The 17,705-nt window shown below is 42.6% G+C and overlaps 2 protein-coding genes across 2 annotated transcripts; both read left to right on the top strand.

Annotated features, from left to right (window-relative positions):
- The first annotated feature begins 540 nt into the window (after nt 1-540).
- On the top strand, nt 541-6,305 carry polr2c (RNA polymerase II subunit C). Its single transcript, XM_006641178.3, has 9 exons — nt 541-744; nt 1,824-1,873; nt 2,014-2,082; nt 2,684-2,736; nt 3,410-3,538; nt 4,120-4,171; nt 4,567-4,735; nt 4,864-4,938; nt 5,595-6,305. Exons 1-9 carry the CDS (start codon nt 659-661, stop codon nt 5,737-5,739), a joined length of 828 nt encoding a protein of 275 aa, XP_006641241.1. The 5' UTR covers nt 541-658; the 3' UTR covers nt 5,740-6,305.
- A 1,092-nt stretch (nt 6,306-7,397) lies between these two features.
- Nucleotides 7,398-17,471, top strand: LOC102683770 (adhesion G-protein coupled receptor G5-like). The gene is made up of 13 exons (XM_069181138.1): nt 7,398-7,492; nt 7,763-7,872; nt 8,664-8,826; nt 9,327-9,423; nt 10,795-10,911; nt 11,561-11,680; nt 12,289-12,328; nt 13,116-13,213; nt 13,685-13,812; nt 14,498-14,766; nt 15,203-15,296; nt 15,861-16,150; nt 17,111-17,471. The coding sequence occupies exons 2-13, from the start codon at nt 7,797-7,799 to the stop codon at nt 17,233-17,235; spliced, it is 1,617 nt and encodes a 538-aa protein (XP_069037239.1). The 5' UTR covers nt 7,398-7,492; nt 7,763-7,796; the 3' UTR covers nt 17,236-17,471.
- Nucleotides 17,472-17,705: the final 234 nt, after the last annotated feature.

Here is a 17,705-nt window from a genome sequence, read left to right as displayed (position 1 = left end):
ATTTTAAATGTCTGTATATTTTGACAGTTTGATGAAAGTACTAAATTCTGATGTGAGGGCTAAGTCTGACGCAAATGTCTTGCTTCCAGGTGGGCAATGTGACACAAAGAATTGAAATTATGCCTTTTTGTACAGCATCAATGACTGCACGGCTGCAGAATGATACACCTAGAATCCTAGCAATGAAAATTTGTGTTGTGCTCTTATATATTAATTACATATACAGTATACAAAAAGGCTACATTATCTCCTTAAAATGAATCCAGGACACAGCGTGGTGTCCCTTGTCCCTTTTAAAAAGGAGGAGGTCCAACTTGCATACAAAATATGCTCTAAAAGAAGACGTGGTCAAAGTGGTGTTCTCCCTTTAAGAAAGCTGGACAACACAACATTTTCTCATGGAATCATAGGGGGGCGCCTTAATATGCTATTTACCATAAGGAGCGATTATTAGTCGTCATCTGTTTATATAGTGATACTCTGAGCGGCCTGCGATTGGCTATTCGAAACTCTTCCGTGTCAAACATCCCGACCGACCGGAAGTCCCGCCTTAATTCAGGCGGCGAGTAGATGGGAATAGTTTCGTTACAGAGAGTTCGTGAGTTGTGACTAGTTTTAATTGTCTTTAAGACAGTTTACACTTTAGCGGGACGCTGCCATGCCGTATGCCAATCAACCGACAGTAAAAATTACAGAACTTACGGACGAGAATGTGAAATTTGTTATAGAGAACACCGATTTGGCGTGAGTATCCAATAAACACTCACATGGGTTTTGTTACAATAGCACAATAGTAATTTAAATTAAAACAACTGTAGCTAAATCTTTATTTTGTAGTTTTGGTTCTTTATTCTTTTTATTTTTAGTAGTTTGGTAGCAGTGTATATGGTATGCTGTTTAGCAACTATTTCATCTTTTGGTTGAGATGAAGACTGATCAGTTGTTCTATTTGTACGTTCGTTTAGGATTCTGTCTTATCCTCCAAGAATTCACATGAGAAAAAAAAACGTAGCTTTAATTAGATATTCAGCCATAGAAACCGTAAAATGAAAACAGATCATCAGACTAGACGGTCTTATCTTATGTGTCAACTTGCATTGTCGAGCTCTCGGTCTTTAACAACGTTGTTAGCTAATTTATAAAGTGTAACGAATATGGTTTATTCAAGTGTCCCTATTTAAGTGATCTGCTACTTTGAACATTATTTCACCCTAGAAGGTGGTACGTAAGAGATGGTGTGGTTGTTTGTTTCCCCAGCTTTAGAAAGAGGGAGATATTCATCCTTCTTTAAAGCAACCCATTGCTTTACTGCTATTTTTTGGTTCAGCCTGTACTGTAGCCCATTTCTTTACTGTTTAAGACTGAATTTCCAGATAAAGTTTAGCCATTTTATTTTTGAATGCATCTCTATGTCCATCTTTTTCGCTCACTATTGTATGTTTTTGCTTGTCTTTCATCTCCTACTTCACCTTTAGATGCATTGATTATGGTTCACTGACTCCTTTGTATTTCACAGCTCACAGTATATAAATGCACGTAACTTTAGTTTCAGAGCTGACTCTCCTTGGTCATTACCTGTAAAGTGTAATGAGTGGAGTGTCCAGAAAAGTGCTATATGGGTGTATGTAATTTTTTTTTATCATCATCATTAGGCTTAGTATTATCAGCTTTCTCAGCCTGTATATGTTAAGTAGCAAATCTAGCAGCTTTAATCTGGCCAGCAACGGTGGATAATTCAGAGGACATCCTAAGCCCTGTGATTGTTTCTTGTATCTTGCCTTATTTACTGTGTAATACTACTTTTTATTTTCTGAATATTTCAGAGTGGCAAACTCCATTCGGCGGGTGTTCATGGCTGAAGTCCCGACAATAGGTAAAGAATACTTTGTGTGTGATGATTTAAAGACGCGTGCCTGTATTTTCTTATCCAGCAACACACGGTAACAAGAAAATCATTTGTGTATGTGAGTTTGATTTATTGACTTCTGCTTGGTTTTTAATTTTCTTCTACAGCTATTGACTGGGTCCAGATTGATGCCAACTCCTCTGTCCTCCACGATGAGTTCATTGCCCACAGAGTGGGTGAGTTCAATGGCTGTCACCAGCTTGTGTTTATTTCCTGTTCACTTAGCTTAATTGGTTTTGGAGAACAAATATTCCCTCACAGCTGCATATCCACACTCACCATGTTTTGGTAATCAATTTAGGTAGAGTAAAATTCTTAATACCAGTATCTCCTGTATGTTTTCATATGGGAAAAAATATCCTCAAGTTTACAAAGCATGAGCCGTCAGGAAGAAAGTGCAGCTTGTGAAAAGAACATGCAAATTAGATCTGTGGAATGTTTTTGCATGTTTCTTGTTTTGTAGTTGAATAGATAGTACTGTACATGCTTATGGCCTTGTGGCTGGAGACATTATAAATGACACTTTCATGCTAAAGCAAACACTAATAAAAGTGGATGTGTACAAGCACAGGGAAGTTTCTTTGTTTTCCTGTGGTGCTGATGGCATTTTTTTTTCCTGGATCTACCACAGTTTTTTAGTGAGTAAACACCTAGGTTCATCAGCTCTTTAGTATAGGTGTTTCGATTGGGTTAATGGCTAGTTGGCTGTTACAAAATGACTTAAAAAAGCGTTATGCACCAAAGCACAAGCTATTTATTTTTTGCTGTTCTTTTCAGGTCTGATTCCCCTCACCAGTGATGACATTGTGGATAAGATGCAGTATTCAAGGGTAGGGTCTCATGTTTTGCAGCTTCATCCATGTAGCTAAGTCATTATTTTTAACTCATAAGCATCTATATAAAAACTGCAAGGAAGTGTTTTCTGGAGAAAAGGAAATTCGTGATCCAAAGAAGACAAGAAAAAATGTGCTGTTGGAATTTTGTTACGATAGGAATTTCAGTGCCTTGAGAAATCCTGGAGGCTGCATTATAGAGAATGTCTACTTGAAGATGCAGAAGAGCCTTAACCCAGTGACAAACCCAAATAGCCCCATTGCTATTACTTTAGGTCACTTGAATGGCAGTACTCTTTTTTTATTTCATGTGCGTAGCTGCGTCAGCATGCGTAGGCTGCAAGGGAACAAGTAATAGGCTTATTCCATGCTGGAAAAAGAAGAAAGAAAATGCAACGTTTCGGCTGTGGAGGCTCCATGGCTGAAACGTTGTGTTTTCTTTCTTCTTTTTTTCAGCATGGAATAAACCTATTACTTGTACTCTTTTTTATGAGAATGTCTTTCTTTGTATAATTTATAATCTGTCATTGCCTTATTGGACACTTAAAAGCGCAAAAGGTGGATGTAAAAAGAATGGGATTGGGAGGGGGGGCAGGAGCACAGGCTGTCACGGTCCTGGTGTCGTCTTGCGGGGGCGTGCCGGTCAGAGAATGACCCTTCCTCCCCTCAGGACTGCACGTGCGACGAGTTCTGCCCGGAGTGCTCCGTGGAGCTGACTCTGGACGTGCGGTGCACGGAGGACCAGACGCGCCACGTCACGTCCCGGGATCTCCTCTCCAACAACCCCAGGGTCATTCCGGTGAGTCGCCCAGAGCCCCACACTGCCTCTGTCTTTACCCCTCATACGTCCGACCGATTGCAGTGGACCTTCATCGCTTTGGCTGAGATGTGAGTTTGGAAATAGCAAGAGGCTTTAAGTTCATAATAGTGAGCTATTTGGGGCTACATAAGAGAACTAAGGTGCTTAAATTTACGGTTCTTCATGTGGACAAAATCAAGTGGGCAGCAGCGTCTGTCCATCATAGGTATACATGGTATCGTTGAGTTTGTCATTTGCCCTGGAGATTCAGGCACTCCTTAAATGTTATAGATGAGAGAAGAGCAATTTGTTACTAGCTGCAAGTGCTGGCAGCCTCAGGAACACATCCCTTGCATGTAATTGTTGCAATTCCTTGGACTTTAAACTCATAACTAGCTAGTGTTGATATGCAATATTACAAATGAATTAATTTGCCCAGTACTCCTTCATCACATCAATTCACTGAGTGTCCTGCAGTAGTTGTTCGTAAAAGAACTATTCATGGAAATTGGTTTTGTGAAATAATATTTATGAGATACCGGTTTTCTGATTTAAAAGTAACAGCATTCTTGTCTCTTTAGGTAACCTCACGGAGCCGGGACAATGATCCTAACGATTATGTTGAACAAGATGGTAAGAGTTGATACACTTGTCAGTTGGCGGAATGGCCAAAACGTCACCATGATTGGCCATGTTTTGTCATTTCTTCTGTCCTTTTCTGTCCATCACTCATATTGTTGCTCATGTGAAGCAGTGGTTTAGTCTTTACCTAGCTCAGTTTTTTTTCAAATTTTTCAAATTAAAAAAAACTCATGGAAGCATTGACAATATCTTCCTTCAAAGATTCCCCAGGTGTTCTAGTTGTTTAATCCTCTTACACGTCTGTGTCCAACTAACGGTGTTATTTGCAAAGCTTTCTGGCAGACTCTTTGTCATGTTTTTATTTTGACAGTATCACATTTCATATCACGTTTCACTGCTACATCGCAGTGCCCGGACTAACCCCCACCCCTCCTGTCTGTGTTGAGATATCCTGCTGGTGAAACTGCGCAAGGGCCAGGAGCTCCGACTCAGAGCCTATGCCAAGAAGGGCTTTGGCAAGGAGCACGCCAAGTGGAACCCCACTGCGGGGGTGTCCTTTGAGTACGATCCGGACAATGCACTGAGGCACACCGTCTACCCCCGCCCAGAGGAATGGTATGCTTTGCACAAGCTGAAGACAAACTAAGACATTGTGTGGCTGGTTTCTTTGTGTGGATTATTGAGATGTCAGATTCTTAGGTTTCCCCTTTTCTTATACCTTTTGTTGTTGGGTTCTTCTTCAGGCCGAAGAGTGAATACTCGGAGATTGATGAGGAAGAGGTACAGGCACCCTATGATCCCAATGGAAAACCGGAGAGGTGAGTGTCACACTGGGAGAAACCAGCTACTGGAGGTGTCTTCTTCAGCGGTGGAGGTGCATTAACGCTCTTGATTATGTTGTCCAGTACAGTCGCTGTAAGAGCCTACCACTTACGCTCTTAATTCTCTGCTCAAAAGTTCTGTCAATCATTGTATCAAGTTACAAGTTGACTGTCATATGTACCTGAGTACAATGAAAAGCTTACTTGCCTGTGTACTCGCATAACAAATGACATCAAATTTGTTAGAGGCAGAAACATAGAACAATAGCATGTGTGCCAGCTACAGTTGAAAGTAGCAATATAAAATAGAAGTATGGGCAGTATGCATAAATGTATAGGTAACAGTAATATTCATGAGTTTTGTAACTATGGCTTTGTTTGAGATTGTGATGAATGGAGAAGTGTGGGAGTGAACTGCACATTCCCCCGGTTTAAGTAGGATTGAGATCTGGTGATTTTTGTGTTCTGGTAAAATGATTAATGTGTGCTTCCTGGTCCTGGAGGTGACCTCGCAGTGCCGTCCACTGTTGCCCATTGATTTGACGGAGGATTCCTAATGTTGTGGCCAGTGAGTGTCCAGTATATGAGGCACCCTGGCCTATTAATGGTGTTGACGTGGGTGCCAAGTGTTGACTTTTTTCTGTTTCCCCAAGGTTCTACTACAATGTGGAGTCATGTGGTTCTCTGCGACCAGAGACTATAGTCATGTCCGCCTTGGCTGTCCTCAAGAAAAAGCTGAGCGATCTGCAGACCCAGCTGAGCCATGAGATACAGAGTGATGTCCTCACCATTAACTGAACCCTGCAGCTCAAGCCCTCGGCTCAAAGCAGCCCAGAGACCATGGGCCCCTCCGACAGTGGTTTTCCCACACTGCTGCCTTCCCTTCGTTTGAATCACCGTCTGCATTGCACCCCCCAAGACTTCTATACTTTCATTAAAGATGTTTTTTACTTTGCTGAAGCACCTCAAACTAGGGCATAGTAAAATAATAATGTACTTTATAATATTGTCCCTATGTAAAAATGTGATTTTCCAAGCAGTGATTTGGATTTACATGGAGAAACATTAAGCAAGGTCCAAGATACAGTTCTGGGTATGTTTTAACCAGGTGACAAGAGACTCGTGTGTCTGATGTAATAGAAAGGGTAGCATTATATCAGAACGGTGTAGTTTTATAACGCAGGAAGGCATAACCTCTGCTAGCCAATATAAGGGATTAAAAGTGTCCACTTTGAATACTTCAAGGCATATAGCCAAGGTATAAACTGTTCAGGGTACAAGCCCTGGTATTGCTATTAGTGTCCAATATCTGTATTGGATCAGATTGTAAAATATTGCTGAAATAAAGAATGGCAGAAATTGTATGTTCTGACTATTTTTAATATGTCTAGACTATGTACATACTTAGAAAAGTAAAAGCACATTTTAAGTTAGAAATATAGAGACAAACTGCATGAAGAATGACGCTAAGAACATAATGGTTATAAATGAGAGGCCATGTAGCCCATCTGGCCCCTTTGGTAGTTGTTAATTGACTCCAGCATCTCATCCAGCCATTTCTTGAAAGAAGCCAGCCTATCGGCTCCAGCATATCAGCTACCTGGCTGGGTAGCTTGTTCCATAATCCAGCAACAATGTGGATAAAATGCCTCCTGTTCTCGGTTTAAAATGCACCACTCTGCAGTTTCTACTTGTGTCATCAGGTTTGCGTTTCACATTTGATTCTGAAGAATGCCACTGGGTTGACTGTCAGTGCAACATTTGGAATACTTGAGTCAGTTTCTTTTAGCCTGTCCAAGTAACAGGTTATTTACACAGGTGTGAGTCTGTCCACTTTCTTTTTTCACTTTTAATCACTGAAGCCTGAATAGCTGCTGGCTTCCCTTTTTGTGCTACAGTACAAGTAATATACTGTAGCCATGTGACAGTCAGTTGGTGTGACAGGTCTCAGGCTAAGAAACTGCAGTGACATCATTCTCCAAGTCTGTGAAGAAAGAGAATTCAAATCTCGTGTGGCACTGACCAACGCTGGTACCTGTGATTTCTGGAGCCCTGCTGTATGTACTTGGCTTGGTTCTAATTACAACTTGTCTGATTCAGTTCAAGGAGAATCCTGGAGTCCCTGATCTCCATCATCACATGCTTTTTAATCCTGACAGGTGTTATTAAGTAAACTTTCAAAGCACATGACTTCTTTCAGATGTGGGCTCAGTTTCTGTTGATGATCTCCAAATATAAACAAATAATCTTCATGTAGATTTCCAAATTGTATTTGAATTTGCTTGGTGGCTCTGCTGTTCTGTTGGCTAGAACAATGATTTCCATTATTGGCAGTAATGCATTCTGACTCACATCTTTGTAAACATTTGTATATCACTTGCATGTGGGCATGTCAAGCCAAATGCAGCCTAGAGCTTCTCCTTGCAGCCTGAGCTCAGAAAGCCAGCAGTAAACCTCATTAATGCAGGAGCAGGGGGCTGGGGACAGACACATCGATCTGAGAATTCAGTCTTCTAACTTTGAGGTGGAGGACACCTGAAAGACGTGAGAGGTAATTGAAGGAAAATTACTTCCTTAATGTTTCCTTTTGATTTTGATAGGACTTAGCGAGCCTCATAAAAATTTCCCTGTAGTGCAAATTATTTAATCCGCTATAAATTAATCCAGAGTAGTTTAGAAATGATTGTACATTAGTTCCAGAATAGAAAATCTTTTCCAAGCTCAGATTGCATCAGATTACACTTAATTTGTGTTCCTGGCACATCAGTGCCTTTTCTCTGTTCTTGTGTATTCATTCCCCTCATGGGAGTTTCCTTCCCAGATCCTGGACAGTGACTTCGGACACCGCTGTGAGCATGAGAGCCTTCTGGAGTCTGCTGCTCGTCAGTCTAGCCCCACACCTCAGCAATGGACTCAAGAAAGACAGAGAAGGTCGGACTTATTATCCCAACCCCTGTTTCCAACAACAATAGACTTCTATCTCTTTTGAGTTTTATGATTTTTAATCTTTCAACCCATTTTAAAAATATACAGTACGTTATATTCAGCTGTCAGAAAACCCTTATTCATTTGTTTCATAGGCGGCTTCTGAAGGTCAGATATCTAAATGGGACTACCTCTCGCTTCCATCTGCTAGTTTTAGCCATCATTTAATATCTCTAAACCATTCTGCCAAACGCAAGGTTTCTGTAGTGTTAATTTCACAGAATCTCTGTGCCCCTATGCCTGAGGTTTCCTGCCGTTTCTGTTCACAGAAGCGTATGAGACAGTCTTGAGCTGTGTGATGGTGTGAACCCCCACACATCTTCAAATTCCCCCTCCAGATCTTTCCTTTTTCAGTACACAGTCAGGTTATTAGGCTGCTTCACCCCCTGACAAGGATCTGATTAAGCTTTTAAGTTCCATCATATTGCAACTTCTGGGCTAACAGTTGTTTTCTATCAACAGACACTTGCATTTAGCTCGCTGACATGATTGCTAGTATAATAATTACTCTCCTATCCATGCCTTTTTTTGGTCATTTCCAACACCCACTTTCTTCTTACTACACTTCTGATTGACACTGACTTCTCTGTATGTAGTAGGTTTACAGCAACGTCCTGTACTAGAAAAAAACACTACACATTCTACACACTTTCTTCATATTCCTGATCTGCCCCTCATTCCCACACACCACCACAGAGGCTCCGCAGTGCAAAGATTGTTTTTTTTTTTCTTTTCAGGGATCAGTATCAGTGGGAACTATACTTTATCGCCATCAAGTTGCTCATGTGTAACATGCTCTCGGAGACCAAATGAGATTTTAAGCTCAGATGTGTGTAACATCTTAAAAGAGTGTAACATCCGGCTAGGATGTACGTGTTGCCCGAAAAATGTAGACAACAGGTACGAATGTCAGAATGTCGTTCATCTGTCTCTTATCTGCTTATTCCTGGTAGGATCTCAGCAGAGTTTTGGAAGCATCAGGAACAAGGCAGGACTAATGCTGTTTCAGTATGATTATAATCCTACCAGACAGGAACAAAACTGTGCCATTCTTCCAACTGTCTTCACAGTGTCGTCTCACAGGTGAAGCACTTCTGCCTTGTCAATTTCATGGAATAACTCATATCCTGACAATTGTCAAACCAGTGAGGGGAAATAATATGCAGTCCAAGGAGCTAGTGTACATTTGGAGCCAAATCATACCTTGATTCATTTGGCTCAGTAAACAAGATTATTGAACACGTATCCTAGCATGTAGTATTAAAGATCCCAGATTAATTCATAAATATTAAAGATAAATTTACCCAGCCCTACTTATATTCACACTTACTCATTCCAATAACAAAATGATGTCCCTGGCAATGCTGTCCAATAAGTTTTTAATCTGTGTTGATTGACAGACAAGTGGTTGATATAAACGGCATGTATTTGGACGAGAGACATGTGGAAGGAACCGATTACAATCCAATGACCTTTGAAGACTCCACACGTGAAGAGGTGAGAGAAATGAGATCGGGGCTGCCCTGAAGACACAGGACAGCAGAGTTATCAGAACTACCCAACACCCTGACAGCATCAATCTATTAGTAGCAAATTTATTTCGTATTTATGAGTGTTATACCACTACCTTTCTAAAGCTGTTGTTCGTTTTCTCATTGGAAGAGTGAATCTCTGTGTTCAGTGAAAAATCCTGTTTTGACAAACCTCCCAGAAGCACGTTCACAGATGAGTTTGTCACAGATGCTCACATCTCAGTTTCCCTGGACTGACCCGGTCTTTGTTAAGAAGACTGCTCCAGTTTGTTCCTGCTCGGCCTCAGTAATCGTCGAAGTAATTGGACTTCTTTAACACTTTTCCGACGGCCTCAAAAGATCTTTTTAAATTTAATTTAAATGGCAAAAAATTTTAAATATTATAAATAATTTAGGTATCAAACCCTTAAGCTGTCATGAAGACCGGTAGAACCTAGGTCTTTGGAGCTGGACTTTTAAACGCCCAGGGGTGTATAAGTCTTTCTGGAAGATGAGATCTGGCTGAATTCACTGCGTCCTCTAGTGGCCAGGTAAGCGACACTAACAGGACGCATGGAGGTTTTCACCTCTGTACACCGGTAGACAACTTTGAGACATTTGGCTTCTAAAAAGCAAAGATAAGCTTGTGATTTTTTAAGGCAAATTTTTAAAAAAATAGAAAATGTAACTGAATATGATACTGACTTCTGATCAACTAAATTTGACTACATTTCCGTTTCCATTTTCAGCCACTTGATAGAAAGCAGTGCACAACAATTACACACTGCCCTTATGAATTAGGCCTTTCTTAACGAAACAGTTAATTAAAAAGGCAGAGATTTAGAAAGGGTATCCTTGTTTTGCGATGTAAACAAGCTTATTATCAATAACTGTAATATTTTTGAACCTTTAAAGTTTACAGTGTTAAAAATAACTTCAGGTCAAAACAGACCCACAATGCCAGCAGCTTGTACTCGTCTTTATCTGATGCCCGTGTTCTTGCTACCACAGGCAATAGCTAATGTGGTCATTTCACTTTCCAAACGTCAATATGCCTGTGGCTTGGTCCACAATAAAAATAAGAAGACCCCACAATGTCAGTGGCAATTAGGTCAATTGAAGGATGGTCTCCAAGGCTGTTACAAGTTGTTACAATGAGACACCAAAAGCTAATACAGTGGAGCACCTTCAATTCCAGGAGAGTTAACCAGGAAACAGGTGATTCATTTTGTGTAATAACACCCGCACTTTAAGCTAAGACACAGATATATTGATATTAGTAAATATCTGGGCAACTAAAATCCTGTTTTCGCAGAAATTACAGCATCTGTGTGTGAAATTGATGTGTTTCTTTCAGGAAATCGATAACTGGTGCGTTAGCATACCAGAGGAAGCCATGAGACAAGCAGGAGGGCAGACCTCAGGATCCTTAACGGTTGCTGTTGTTGCGTATAAGAACATATCTCAGTTCAGGGTAAGCAAGAGAAGACATGTTTAATGCTGACTGAAGTTGACAAGGCCTTGGTAGACTGATGATCATCCCTACCCTGAGCCTCTTCCATCAAGCACCTTGAACATCTCTGGATGTTACAGGCTGACGCACAATGAGTCCAAGGTTTACATCAATGGCTCATTAGGAGCATACAGTACATAATGCTATTTACACATTTAAATAGTAAACAGACAGGTTGGTGAATGAAGTGGTATTTCTCCTGGAGATAACACAACGCTGGGCATAATTCATGTGGTTTCACAAAAATGGCAGGTGAAAGCTGAGGTCAAAGTGACAAAATAAGCTGGTTACAAATCTGAATAATTAGCAGTCGAAATGGGCGGTCTTCTGATGTGAACACGAGAACAGCCAAAGACGTTGCGATGCCCTGTGTGAGTCAGGAGGATGGGCTGGTGGCTGCTGGCATGATTGAAGATGACCCGGAGATGGAGATGTTCTGCAGGCAGAACACCGCCTTTGTGAGAGGAATTCTCTTATATTGGCTCTGCTCCACCTCAGGTGTTCAGTGCCGTACGGCGTAGGCAGGGTTGAAATTCCTGACTTCAGCACCACCACATGTTAGCGAGACGTCCGTCTCGGTGTTCCTTCTCACCCTGCGTTCGTTCGACAGGACGAGCAGAACAGAACGCTCTTCGAGAACCTCGTCATCGGGGTGGTCCTGGGGAACTCCACTATCTCCAATCTCACAAACACAGTCAACATCACCTTTTCTCACAAGGCAGGAACAAAGGTACTGTCCATTCTGTTCTACCACAATCAAAGCCACGTCATAAGACTGTATGCTTGTGAGAATGCATTTGTAGTGTGTATATGGTCATGTGTTGTGGACGTGAATGTTAACGAGGTCTTCGCCCAGCTGCAATGTTGCAGGAGACTTAAGTGTCTCACTGACTTCTCATTCTACTTTTTGATTTATATGAAGTCAAAGTTAGCAGCCATGGGCAGTTGTTACAAACAGCTAGTTTTCACTGTTGCAATAAAGGTCTATTCAAAGACCTGATCCTTTTCCAGCTCTGAAACTTATTGAAAAAGTAACCCTCCCCCCTTAATCTAGGTGGGTTTCTTAAATGTTCCCAGTTGTTTTCCAAATGCCATTTCATATACGTATCATATTTACAGTAATTTTAGCTGCTGTTTTTTCTAAGTGCGATAGGCCAATGCCCTTTTTGGCTTTTTTTGTTCTCTTGGGAAGCTGGTGGCATTGAGCTCCTTCATTGTCAGTGGTGAGAGACCCTGAGAAAGTATAACCCTGCAGAGCCACGAGGCGCTATGAGCTGGTAATCTGAGACCTGTCGATTTTCCTCAATTTCCCTTACCCATCTAAACCTTCTCTTTCAGGGGAACAGAACATGCTCTTTTTGGGTTCCCATGGAAAACGGTAAATATAAAAAAATAGAATGTCCCTTCTTTTCCTGAAACTGACTGGTTTTTTCTTCCTAGTCCAATCCACCCTACTTTCTTTCTTCAATATGAACTAAACTTTTCTGCCCAGTGACTTCCTCAGTCAGAAGGAACATCTGAATGAATATACAGCAGCTGAGCTGGTTATATCCTGATTTGAAATCTCCCATATCCCATGATGGAAGAAAAGTGTATGAATTTGAATTTCTTAGGAACAACTAATGAGATTACGTATTGAGATTATGTAATGAGATGTGTATATAGCATACTGTATATGGCATAGTAGGTACTATGTACAGTATATACACAATATATATAATATATAGTTAATATTAAGGGGCATGATCTCCATATACAGTATATACTACAAATGTTTGATTTCTGCACATAATGATTGAATATCACAAAAGAGCTTCAACGTTTGAACCACAAACCACTTTTGTTTCTCCTGTCTTGGAGATGTTTACTCTCCAGTTACACTTCAGGAGTTGTAAAAATGTAATAATATCCCAGTCTCTAATAATCCATAGTGCTGAAGTTGGGTTTAAAATCCCAGTGTTCTGTGTTTGAGATGAAAAAAAGTCCAGAGACCCCTACAATTCTGGAGCAAAGGACAATAACAGCGACTTCCCCACTCGACAGCCATGGGTTTGCATAATCTGGCCTTCCTAAAGTCTCCCCTAATGAAACTGGTGGCACGATTCGATGTGCGCTGTGGAGGGTGGAGCAGATGTCCCGCTGTCATGTCTCCCCTGTGCTGCCAGGCAGAGGTCAGTGGAACACGTCGGGGTGTGTGACGATCTCAGGCGACAACCAGACTGTGTGTCAGTGCCAGCACCTCACCTTCTTTGCCCTGCTGCTGGTGAGAACATCCGCCCCATCTGGCCTCACTGCAAAACTGGGAATATATGATTATGATACAAAAACATAGTCTGCTCTATTTTCAGTCATTTTCAGATTTGTTTTTCATTTTAGTTGCCTTCATTTTAACTTTGCTTTTTAAATTTATCATGAAAATACATAATTTGTCTTTTTACTAAGTGTATTCACCCTGTGGTCTGCCTCCTCAGACAGTCAGTGTTTAGTTAAAATTGTTTGCAGGAGAGGTAAGGGTAGCTCAGCTGGAGAGAGTCTGTTCAAATTAGGGTGATATTAAAACGTTGTCCAATAATGCTATGATACCAGATTTGGAAAGTGTAGCTTTCATAAGAGTACATATGTTAAAGTAAGTATCAGTTTAGCCAAAGGTTTAATGCTTAATGTATGTGTTAATTCCTCTAAATCCAAGGGTGATTTCAAAACCTGTTTTTTTTTGCATTATTATTTTTCCCAGCAAGTTCCTGGGACAAGCAGTGTGCTGAACCAGGTGGCACTGGTGGCCTTGACCTACATTTCCCTCATCGGCTGCGGAGTGTCAGCTGTGTTCTCAGTCCTCAGCATTACCATCTACTTTGTCTACAAGTCAGTGTGGAACAGTTCTTTGATTACTTTTTAGAACACAGGAAAGGTTACAAATGAGGAGACCATCTGGCCCGTCCAGCTTGTGTGGCAGTTAGTAGCTAATTGATCCAAGGCTCTCATCCAACCATTTCTTGAAAGAAGACAGGGTATCAGCTTCAACAACATGGCTGGAAAACTTGTTCCACTCTCCTGCAACCCTTTGTGTATAGAAGGGCCTCCTTTTCTTAGATTCAAATGTACTTCTGCTTAGTATCCGCTTTTGTACTCTAGTTTACGTTTCGCTGCCCATTCTGAAGACACCTGCTGGCTTGACTTCATCAGTGCCCCTGAGGATTTTGATTACATGTATATGGACCCCTCATAATCTCTCCAAAGGTTCAAAAGCTCAAAAGGCTTTGTAGTCTCTGCCGGTTTCTTCTATTTTATATTTCTTCTGAATTGGCTGGCTGGCGGCAGCAGAAGAGAAGGTGTGGTCAAGTGAAAGGCAGTTCTATCTTGACAGAAGCACACATTTCTGCTGGCAATGTAACCTTGGACAGTACCAGGGCTGTTATCTTACCCTGTTGCTCCAGAGGGTGACCAGAAAAACAGCTGTATTGGGCCTGTGTGATGAACCTGCACAGGTGTGTCTATACTGTGGCAGGACTCAGCCTGGTTGCGTTTCCCTGTCCCGTTCACACTGCAGGCAAGCCCGCAGAGACCAGACGGGCACCATCCACGTGTGCCTGAGCGCCTCCCTGCTCCTGCTCTACCTGCTGTTCCTGGTGAACGAGAAGCTGGCGTCCCTGGGCAGCGGCGCCCTGTGTGCCCTCGCCGGGGGGGTCATGCACTACGCCCTGCTCAGCAGCCTCAACTGGATGGCCATCGAGACGCTGCACCTCTACCTGCTCGTCATCCGCGTCTTCAACTCCTACTTCCGCCGCTACGTGCTGAAGCTCTGTCTCTTCGGGTGGGGTGAGGCCCCGGCTGCAGGCAGGCTGCGCTTGCGGCCAGACGCCGTCTTGAGTTTTGTCCCAGCTGGCCTGTGGAAATAACCTGCGTCTGGTACACGTAGTGGACGAGCGGCTGGAGTTCATTCAGCAGCAGAAGTTCCAAGCTGCTGCCTCCATACGCTGGCACTAACGCAGAATCATTGCTGTTAGCTACATTGGGTTATATAGCTGGCGCTAGTAGCGTGGAGTGTATAGCTCACATGTAAGCAAGTCAGTCCTCAGTCAGGCATTGTAGTAGAAAAGTACCCATCCACAGTCCCCAAGAGCTCTTTTTTTCAGTCTGTGACCTTCCCTCTCCCCTCTCTTTCACTCTGTTTTTTCCCCACCGTGTCTTCTCCTTTCTGTCTAGCAGCCTCTCCTGTGACTTTTCTCTCTGACCGCTCTCTCCCCCGAGCTAGGGTCACCGCTGCTGGTGGTAACCATCGTCGGCTCCTTGAACCAGTATGGGCGGCTTGAAGTCAAGACCGCAGGCAATCAAACCTATGGACACTTGTGAGTACTTGTCCAGTACTGAAAGGCTTCATTCACACAGCAGCCAGTTCTGACTTGGGCCACGGTGTCCTGTTAAAAACAGAAGACAGGACAGCACCAGGATGGAATTGAAGGTCACAGGACATGACTGCAGTGTTTGTGGACTAGAGAATTGACTGCCTGTCAATTGCATTTCTAAAATAGTCTTGATATTGATATACATGTGTCTGGGTCCTTGGGATTCTTGCATACCATAGGCTGCTGAGGTCAAGCACTGAAGGTTGTGAAATCTGAAACTGATTAAATCATGGCCCCACCTACACAGCACAGTCTGACTGAGAAACGTAATGATGCATTTCGATCACTTTACTACATTGAATTGAAGCTAGAATTAATTGAGCAGCTTTGGCATAGACTTCCAAGCCCTGTGACATGGAAAACGTGAAAGAAACCTGGAGAGTACTGGTGTTTTTATGTGGGGATACTTCTTCTAATAAGGTTGGGCTCTCCCCAACAGGAGAATAATCCTACCAGTTAAGATCGCCACTTCACATACCAGTGTCTCTCCCTCCTGTCACCTCCCAGTTGCTGGCTGAAGACGGAGGAGCTGCGAGGGGTGTATCTGCTAAACCTGGCCTACCTGGCCCTGCTCTTCCTCTGCTCCCTGGCGGTGCTGACTGCGGTCGCACACAGGGTCTGGGCCATGCGCTGCTCCCAGCCCTCGGGAGGCAGTGGGAGGCATGGCTGCAGGGACACCTGCACTGTGCTGGGCCTCAGCCTGCTGCTGGGCAGCTCCTGGGGCTTCACCTTCATGGGCTACGGCCCCGTGGCTCTGCCTGGGCTCATCTGCTTCTCTGTGGTCAACTCCCTGCAGGGTGAGTCCTGTGGCTCCCTACGAAAAATGTGTTCCCGCCGGCAGCTACACTGGCATGCGACTGTCCTGCCTTAGAACATTTTGAAGACAAAAGGCTGAAGTTGCCCTGGTACCAAAAGAAATATTAAAAATTGAAGATGAAACCCTGCAAATATATTGTTACTTCATTGCTGTGTGACATTGTAACAACACAGTAGTATTTTCATATTCATTCATAAGGATTAAGTAACATATAAAGTCCACAGCCTGAAAACATGATCTATTCAGCTTGTTCAATTCAAGAGTTATCTTATCCCATATGCAAGCTGCTCAGAGCAGTTAAATACTCCTCCTGTCAGCAGCCCTCTCTGCCTGTCGTCTTCCAGGTATTTTTCAATTAGCAGCTCTGTGCCACCTAAAAGAGCATAGTGACAGGGCAGTTAGCTCCACTGCCTCAAAGCACCTGGGTCCTGGCTTTGATTATGACCTGTCTGGAGCTTGGTGATGTCTGTATGGAGTTTGCATGTTCCTCCAGACATGCTGCCCAGTTGACTGCTACCTCTAAACTGCCTTCAGGATGCTTTTCTGTGGGTACTGTATGCCCTTGCAATGGCCCAATATTGTCCCGCCCTGTGCCTGCCAAGTTAAGGTTCAGCTCACTGAAATCCTGGCAGGTGGATGAAATGAATGATCCAAATAAAATTATTATTTCCCTCTCTCTCACACCCAAAGAAGGCTCCAAAGCCAAAACATTCTCTTTCTTTTCTTCTCTTTCTCCTTTACTTGTTCCTTTATAACTTACACATGCTGACACAGCTCCCTACTTGAACTAATCCAAATAATTATTACTGATTAAGAAATTGAGCTGGTGGAAGAGAGCAAAGGAGTTTGCATCATTCTAGTGCTCGTTAAATGTTTTGACTGTCAGCCACCTGTATTCAGGTAAATATATTACAATTGATGACGTCTGTTTTTTTTTCAGGATTCTTCATTTTCCTGCTTTTCTCCCTCACAATCCTAAAGGCGAGAAAAGAATTGGCTTCCGAGATGGTCCTATGCTCCAGCGAACATCCAGCGACATCCCAGGACAGAGCAGGCAGGGCGTGAGGGGAGAGAGGGTTCTGGGAACAGAAACGAACATAAAGGCACACAAATGCTGCCTCATATTTTACAGAGCTGTACTTCCACCACACTGTGACATCACACCAAATTCTGAACTACGGAAATAGGAATCATTTCCTCTTCAGCCTGGGGAAGCAGCAGCACATAATCCCGTTTCCCCGGGCGTACCGTCTTTCCTGAAACTTCTCATTTTGGAATAAAGATTATGAGTTTTTGGATAACTTTATCTTGTGTATTTTTCTGTTTCTGGGTTTCTGTTTTACATTTGTCCGTTGCTGTAGACGGACTGCTGATGTGGAATATAGTTTATGTGCATGTGATTTGTGTAAAGTAGAGGCATGTTGATAATGACAACCTCTTGCTCAGAAACGTTTGCTTTTTTCTGTGCAGTTCCCTTCCACACTCTTTGGTTTTCCCCTGAATATTATCATCGTCTTACATAAATGCATTAGAGA

Source organism: Lepisosteus oculatus, chromosome 20 (assembly GCF_040954835.1).
Source record: "Lepisosteus oculatus isolate fLepOcu1 chromosome 20, fLepOcu1.hap2, whole genome shotgun sequence".
In the NCBI taxonomy this organism is placed as follows: domain Eukaryota; kingdom Metazoa; phylum Chordata; class Actinopteri; order Semionotiformes; family Lepisosteidae; genus Lepisosteus; species Lepisosteus oculatus.
Note: the sequence above shows the minus strand (reverse complement) of the source record. Positions and strands in the feature narration are given on the sequence as shown.